At 38.0% G+C, this 9,058-nt stretch overlaps 1 protein-coding gene across 2 annotated transcripts in view; it reads right to left on the bottom strand.

Annotated features, from left to right (window-relative positions):
* Window positions 1-8,250, bottom strand: part of LOC108976665 — a 34,316-nt gene extending 26,066 nt beyond the window's left edge. For both annotated transcript variants that reach the window (XM_018945907.1, XM_018945906.1), the window contains exons 1-3: window positions 8,192-8,250; window positions 7,599-7,784; window positions 7,442-7,522 (exon numbers count right to left, since the gene is read on the bottom strand). In XM_018945907.1, coding sequence (XP_018801452.1) covers window positions 7,442-7,522; window positions 7,599-7,784; window positions 8,192-8,213 — 289 coding nt within the window. In that variant the 5' untranslated portion in view covers window positions 8,214-8,250. The remainder of the gene's footprint in view (window positions 1-7,441; window positions 7,523-7,598; window positions 7,785-8,191) is intronic.
* Between the last annotated feature and the right edge of the window lie 808 nt (window positions 8,251-9,058).

Genomic DNA, 9,058 nt, shown 5'->3' with positions numbered 1-9,058 from the left:
GCCGATCTAGGTACAAGAGGATGCAAGCCACTGCACTTTGCCACTACCACCCTCTGGTGGAATGGCCCCCGATGGTTGATAGAATCTGCGGATTCTTGACCACAATCCCCCATGCGCAACATTATCGCCCCAGAAGGGCGAAAAATCTCCTCCTTTCACAGATTATTGGATAATACCGACATCCTTGAACGATTTTCATCGTTTCCAAGAGCTGTCAGAGTAGTTGCTTATATGTTCAAATTTATAGAACAGCTCAAAAGCAAAGTCAAGGGATCACATAATTTCCCATGCACCACAGTGACGCACCTAGAGTTGCAAAACGCAAAGGTCGCACTTATCGCATATACACAAGCGCGCTACTTCAGCCGCGATATATCACTACTGAGAGAATCGAAGCCGATTGAAAAAAAGAGCTCACTCTTAGTTCTAAACCTATTCCTGGACACGAAAGGTCTGCTTCGTGCCAATGGTCAGCTTGCTAATTCAAGCCTAACTTACAATGAACGCCACCCTATAATAATTCCCGAGAAGTCACCATTTGCCACATTATTCCTCAACTACATCCACATCTTAATGSTACACGCCGAACATCGCCTCATGCAACATATGGTACGCCAAGAGTATTATATCCCCCGTCTTAAGCCGCAAATGAAGAAGTGCATCTTCACGCGCAAGATTTGCACTATGCACAAACAGAAGATGCGAAAGCAGATTATGGCAGCACTTCCACCGGAACGCTGCAATTTCGCTCTATCTTTCACCACAAAATGGTGTTGATTTTGCTGGGCCTTTCCATTCAAAGGCGTCCATGTTAAGGTCTCCCACTCTCATGAAAGGGTATGTGGCTGTCTTTGTATATTTCACGACAAAAGCAGTACACCTTGAGCTATGTAGTAATCTGACGACGGAGGCTTTTCTCGCGGCATTTGCTCGCTTCGTCGCTCGACGTGGCTACCCATCTAAAGTCATGAGTGATAATGGCAGAACTTTCATTGGAGCTCAACGAGCCACAGAAAAGCAATCTGTGGATTTCCTAAAACAAGTGTCATCCGACATCGTACAAAAGTACGCCCCTCAAGGTATTAATTGGCTATTTATACCCCCAAGCGCTCCTCATATGGGCGGTTTATGGGAATCCGCAGTAAAAAGCTTCAAATCCCATTACAAACGGGTAGCTGGAAATTATAAATTCAATTACGAAGAGTTCACGACGTTATTAAATCGRATTGAAGCCGTTCTCAATTCACGGCCACTCACAGTACTCTCGCAAGACCCCTCAGATTTCACTGCCTTAACTCCAGGGCATTTTCTAAAAGGAGCACCCACCCTGGCCATTCCTGAGCCAGGCGTGGAGTCGCTATCCCTATTAAATCGATGGGAACGAATTAAAATTCTCAATCATGATTTCAGCCGCCGGTGGAAGGACGAATACGACAGGATCTCCACAAAAGATATCGCTGGAAGACTCCTGAACAAGTGCCTAAACTTGGAGACTGCGTCCTCATTCATGATGATTGTCTTTCCCCTACCGAGTGGCGGCTTGGCCGCATAGAAAAGCTGCATTATGGCTCCGACGGTCACGTACGAGTCGTGGATCTCCGTACGCAAAACGGAACACTAACCAGACCGCTCGTGAAGCTATGCTTTTCACCAACCGCCGACGACCGCGAGTCCGAAAACCGCAAAAACTAAACCAATAAAATCGCAATATAATAAAATCACTAAATTTAGCMCTAAAACGAGAAATACGCCAATAACAAATCGCTAAAATATAAGGAACTCTCGAAAAATAACAAAGAAAACTAACAAAAACCGTCGTTCAATACGACGACCCATTCATGCCACACATCGTGGCACGATGGCCCATATCTCATTGTATGATATATTAATAATCACCAATCTTCTCTATACAGATTACCATGGATGTAGATACGCCAGTTACAACCACGTCAACCGCTCGGGCAGCTACTAATGCGCCACGTACCGGGCCTACACCAGCGCCCCGAACTATGGTTGCAACAGCACCGGCCGCTGCACCGAAAACCCCGCAACTGCACCGGCAACTGCGCCTGCAGCGGTACTTGCACCCGCACCTCGTGGTGGCACTCGACCACCACTACGTCAATCACGGACGTCGGAGACCCTAAGGTGCCCCATCTGTCGACGCCCACATCGCCTGCACCATTGTGGGATATTTAGGGGTATGCGTCCCGTGCAACGGCAACAAGTTGCCCAGGCACACGGGCATTGCCACAATTGCCTGTCACATACTCATATGACTCCTGAGTGTGAGTCACGAGGGCTGTGCCAAATATGCCATTGGCCGCACCACACGCTGCTACATCGCAGCGCGGCACGCGAAGTGAATCGGCCACCCATCCATCGCGGCCGCATACTCCGATTCCAACCCGCAGCTCGTGGCGCACCCCAGCGAGGCGGAAGCGTTGTGGCAACGCTGCAACAGCTGCAGCGCCTTCTAGGCTAAACAGTCGCCTAGGGGGGCCGGGATGGCTAAATTAGCATCTGACCCCCTCCTAAAATAATAGCACTACACCCCACACATACACACCATACTCAACACATCATCCTTTCATCCCACACTACACACACCACACTCAACCCATCATCTTTTCATCCCACACTACACATAACAACTCAACGCATCATCATCTACACCACACCTTTCACACCACGCGCGAGGACACCAAACACAATCAACAAAAGGGACTGGCGGACGGCGCCCACCGCTCCTTCTCATGAGGTCTTTTTTTATAACAAGCTCAATAACTTGTGATTTACATCCCACATCCAAATGTATTATTAAAACAAGTAAGGAAGGGCTAAGTTCGGCTGTCACCGAACATTTTATACTCTCGCATGGTAAAGTGATAATCGAGATTTCAGGCGTGGTTGTGAACCGATTTCACCCATATTTGGTACATGTCATCAGGGTATTAAGAAAAAATTTTATATACCGAATTTCATTGAAATCGGTCGAGTACTTCCTGAGATATGGTTTTTGGTCAATAAGTGGGCGACGCCACGCCCATTTTCAATTTTTAAAAAAGCCTGGATGCAGTTTCCTTCTGACATTTCTTCCGTAAAATTTAGTGTTTCTGACGTTTTTCGTTAGTCGGTTAACGCACTTTTAGTGATTTTCAACATAACCTTTGTATGGGAGGTGGGCGTATTTATTATCCGATTTCTTCCATTTTTGAACTGTATATCGTAATTGACCCATTCCATCAAAATGGAAGCGTTGAAACTATGATTTTCAACATTACCCAATGTATGACATAATTTATATCTACACTGCAAAATACTATATGATTAAATAATATAGATAATCAAAGCACAGAACCAAATGTTGCAAACTTTTTTAAGTAAAAAGTGAGCGTATTGAACATTGGATTGCTAACGGTGCTAACCAACATAAATTGGAACTTACTAGATTTCTGGATGAAAATAATATTAATTTAATGCTATTGTCAGAAACTCGCCTTACGAATAAAAACAATTTCTCTATACTGGATTTTAGACTCTACATACATATGTTACAAACCACACAGATGGAAAGGCACATGGTGGAACAGCAATGTTGGTTAGAAAACGATTAAATCACCACGCATTAGAATCTCATGCTACAGCGCAGTTACAAGCTACATCAATATTCATAAAAAATGGCTGAAGGACTTAAACCTGACTTCCATTTACTGTCCACCTCGATTTAAAACAAGAAACAACATTAACATCGGTTGCACTGAAGCTAATGCACCCTTCACAAAGTGAATTTCTTTTAGTAACCATGTGTTTAGTTTGGATGGCATATAGTAATCTGATATGAACAATTTCTTCCGATATTACATTACTTCTATTAACAATAACTTATACAAAACTTTGTATGAGGAAGTTTCCCATGCAAGCATTTGATTCCGATCATTCAGTTTGTATGGCAGCTATATGCTATAATTAACCGATCTGAACAATTTCTTCGGAGACTACATTGTTGCCTTAGAAAATAATTTATACCAAATTTCGTGAATATATCTTGTCAACTGCAAAAGCTTTCCATACCAGCACTAGATTCCGATCGTTTAGTTTGTATAGCAGCTATATGCTATAGTAGGCCGATCTGAATAGTTTCTTCGTATATTACATTAATATCTTAGAAAATAACATGTGCCGAATTTTGTGAAAATACATTGTAAAATTTGAAAGTTTTTCATACAAGAACTTGATTCCGATCGTTCAGTTTGTATGGCAGCTATATGTAATAGTGGTCCGATATCGGCAGTTCCGACAAATGAGCCCCTTTTTGAAGGGAAAACAACGTTTGCAAAATTTCGAAAAGATATCTTAAAAACTGAGGGACTAATTCGCATATATACAGACAGCTCAACATACTGATCTTTATAGAAGGAAGCGTCGTTCTGGGTGTTAAAAACTTCGTTACAAACTTAATATAACCTGTTCAGGGAATAATTACATACATTCAATTTAAAAACTTTTTTGGAACACTGAGTCTTAGATTTCTAGCAGGTGGAGATCATAATGCAAAACACATGTATTGGGGCTCACGACTAATTAATCTTACCCAACACAGCTAACGAGGCACAATGTATTTATAATAGTTTGATACAGCTGACCTTGATCGTAACAAAATACCTGATTTAATTGATTTTGCTGTAATACATGTACTGAATTATATTCTGATTATTCTGTTTTAATAAAGATATGTAAACAACACAACTGGACAAAATATAAATAATACGGCGAAAATGTCGAAAGCATAAGAGAACTTAATGATATAATATAATAGCTAATGCAGCTGTCTTAGCTACACGAAACAAAATTAAAAGTCCCTAGGCTTCAGAAAAATCACTAATAGTGAAATAGAAAGGCTTGTAAATGAAAAAAGTCCATGAAGCCACCAATTGAGTGGTAATGGCTAATTGTTTTGCAAATCGCCTAGAAAAGGCCCAAAGAACAACTTTAAGCTGTCCAGCTTACCCAACACAGCTAACGAGTCACTCAAGTCTTTTAAGACTTCACTTTCTGAAATTATTAGAATCACAAAAGAACTTAACCCAAAAAAGTCGCCAGGATATGCCAATATTATCCTAAAAATGCTAATTGAGTTACCAAATATTGCTGTAGAGGTGCTCTCTTTGTTCTTCAATGCAATTCCGACCATATAGACTGCTTCTACCTGAAATATTTGAAAAGGTCTATCAAATATGTCTTCTTTCCACCACGAAAATAATATAATAACGTGGCACCAATTCGGGTTTCGTGAAAAACATAGCTACCAAGGAGATAAGACAAGCATTTGAGCACAGAGAGTTACTGTTCAGCTATATTTCTATACGTCGCTCAGGCATTTGATAAGGGTGGCATGAAGGCCTTTTATATAAGACTAGCCTACTAGCGTATACATAAATGTGAATGAACAAAAGTGTAAGCATTACATTTTCGCTTAGACCAAAACCATGCCCGGCAATAAAAATTAACAATGTTTTAGTAACCCAAGCGAATATCTTAGTATTCATCTAGATAGAACACTTACGTGGGAAAAACACATAGCGAGTAAAATTACTTGCTTGGAGATAAGAGCTGCAAATTTAAATTGGCTTTTAAATAAAAACTCCAAACTTAGCCTAGACAACAAGTTGTTTTATATAATGCGGTCATAAAACAGGTTTGGATGTATGCATTCAACTGTAGTGTGCGACCTGTGCAACCAATATTGATATAATACAAAGGTTCCAATCAAAATTGCTTAGAACAATCACGTGTTCACCATGGTACATGCGTAATGAAAATATCCAAAATGATCTTGGTGTTCCCATGGTAAAGAAAGAAATAGAGGACAATAGAATTAAAAATATATTTAAACTCCAAGATTACACAAACCCTTTGGCTAATGCTTTATGCACTCCTGCGATCAAACACGCCTTAAAAGAAGAGAAATTCTTGCGTACTAAAGAGCAACGTATCACAAAAGCAGCTCAGGTACTTGCTTGAGTTTGTGTAGTTATACTCTTGCAACAAAGTTGCTAAGGAGAGTATAGTCCTGTTCAATTAACGGTTGTTTGTAAGTTCTAAAACTAAAAGAGTCAGGTATAGGGTTATATATACCAAAGTGATTAGGGTGACGAGTAGAGTTGAAATCCGGATGTCTGTCTGTCCGTCCGTCCGTCCGTGCAAGCTGTAACTTGAGTAAAAATTGAGATATCCTAATGAAACTTGATACACGTATTTCTTGGTTCCATAAGAAAGCTAAGTTCGAAGATGGGCAAAATCGGCCCACTGCCACGCCCACAAAGTGTAGAAAACCGAAAACCTATAAAGTGTCATAACTAAGCCATAAATAAAGATATTAAAGTAAAATTTCGCACAAAGGATCGCATTAGGGAGTGGCATATTTGGACGTAATTTTTTTTGGAAAAGTGGGCGAGGCCCCGCTCCTACTAAGTTTTTTGTACATATCTCGGAAACTACTATAGCTATGTAAACCAAACTCTATACAGTCGTTTCCCTCAGGCATTTTCAGTTCAAAAATGGTAGAAATCGGATAATAACAACGCCCACCTCCCATACAAAGATTATGTTGAAAAGCACTAAAAGTGCGTTAACCGACTAACAAAAAACGGCATAAGCACTAAATTTTACTGAAGAAATGGTAGAAGGAAGCTGCATCCAGGCTTTTTTTAAATTTAAAATGGGCGTGGTGTCGTCCACTTATGGACTAAAACCATATCTCAGGAACTACTCGACCGATTTCAATGAAATTCGGTGTATAATAGTTTCTTAACAYCCTGATTACATGTACGAAATATGGGTGAAACCGGTTCACAACCACGCCTTCTTCCAGTATAACGCTATTTTGAATTCCATCTGATGCCTTCTCTGTATAACATATACATTAGGAACCAATAATGATAGCGGAATAAAACTTTACACAGACTATAACTTTTCAATACAATTAAAATAAATGAAAATATAATTCAATACTCAAAGTACACAAGTTGATCTAATCTAATTAATTTTACAGCAAAATAAAAATCGATTATCACTTTATCATGCGAGAATATAAAATGTTCGGTGACACCCGAACTTAGCCCTTCCTTACTTGTTTTAAAATTGAATTAAGATTTTATTATTTAATTTAGGCTTTTAAAACAAAAATCAGATTCAATAAATCAGGAAATGGAAAAAAAAAAATTATAAAACTTATCATTCCAATACTATATAGTATGACACAATGTGATTAGTAGCACTGGAGATATATTATAATATTTTCACTTTTTAGTTTGATGTGATTTAAAAGCATGTTTTTTAGTTTTTTAAACTATATTTATTACTGCGTTTTGACTGCGGTCTTAACACTAAGGTATTAAGTACGGTTAATGACTCCATATGCAATAAAAATATCTCTTACCTGTACTAAGGTTCATATTTGTAATACTGTATTTCGCATATTGGTACACTTTTCTTTGTGGTCCTTCCTTATTAAGAGATTCTGTGGAGGTACAAAGATTAAATTTTAAATTTCAATTGAAATTAGTGGCATGTTCCTATATGTATAGGTACTTTACCTTCGTCTGTGATATTAGTCAAAATAGCTGAAGCTTCCTTTAAATGTGGTGTTATTGCTCTGCAACTCAAAGCACTCTTATCTATTGATGTGTCGTCCGCCGATGTTTCAATTGGTTCTGTTCCCACGAACCATTTTATATTGCTATTTTTTGTAAAATGAGATCCATCACAAAGATTACAATTTCCTATATGAAATCAAGAAGATTTTTTTTTAAATATGTCTTATATCCAAAGCATATATATATATTTTTTAATTTTCGGTTTCGAGTTTTCTATGCGAATGATGTCGTTATGCCCTTTGAATGACTGTGGTTAATAATAAATTGTATCACTTGTAGCTGAGTTTTTTTAGTTTTTTAAAATCTCATTGTCAATTTTTTCTTCTAAATTGACCTGTGAAAGATTCTAAACTCTAAACTACATTAAAATGGCAGTTTACTTCCTTTTGGAAGCCTGTATTCTTCAGTCATATCTCTCATCTGATATAGGCTTCTCATTTTAATAAAAAAAAACTTATTATCAGATACGTTATTACAAGATTCCCTACTTATATTTATTTTCCTTATCTATTTCCATTTTGCTAACTACATACCTACATTAATTATTGACCTCATTCCAAATTGAGGACATCTTTATAAACATTACTTTTATCGTCTGATTTTTCTTAACCTGTCAAATACATTTGTCAGCTGTTAAGAAAATTTCGCTTTTTTGAATCTCATATATTCCTCCTTGAAGTTATGTACTTGTCGTTGCCGAAGGATGTAGACATGTGGCCGTAGATGTTTCAAATATATCCTGCAATAAACTCTGCAGATTTTTGTGATTTAACATACATAAGTGCACGACAATTCGTTCACATTTTTTGATAAAAAGTAATTTTCATGGTGATTACGTTTATGCAATATCACCTTCATTTACTTCGGCAAATGTATGCAGTGCATTGTCAATATATAGTATATTTCGATAGTTGGCTTTTCTTATAACTACATTGAATATGCAACTCTTTATCTTGTAATCCTTTCTCAGATGTAAGTAAATCAGTTTTGGTTTTTTTTTTACTGAATTTGATTTATAAGAAATTATTTGTTTACGTATGTTTTCTGGGAAAATATAGGCGTGTCATACCCTTAGTTTCGGCATATGCTTATAAAATGAATTCAAAACTTCACCTTCAGTTTTTTCAGTGCTTTCTATCGTTTATAATGTACATGTATGTCTTTTAAATTTTCGGATGGGTGTATAATGTAATGCCGACAGTCAAAATCTCGAAATTTATAATTCCGACAATCAAAATACCGACAAATCAAAACACCGACAAATCAAAACACCGACAAATCAAAACACCGACAAATCAAAACGCCGACAAATTAAAATACCGACAACTCATAATACCGACAAATCTAAACGCCGACAATTCGAAATACGGACAGAAGAAATTTTTATAAAATAAATCGTT

This window comes from Bactrocera latifrons, unplaced genomic scaffold, assembly GCF_001853355.1.
Source record: "Bactrocera latifrons isolate USDA-ARS-PBARC rearing strain unplaced genomic scaffold, ASM185335v1 scaffold_794, whole genome shotgun sequence".
Taxonomy (NCBI): Eukaryota; Metazoa; Arthropoda; class Insecta; order Diptera; family Tephritidae; genus Bactrocera; species Bactrocera latifrons.
Note: the sequence above shows the minus strand (reverse complement) of the source record. Positions and strands in the feature narration are given on the sequence as shown.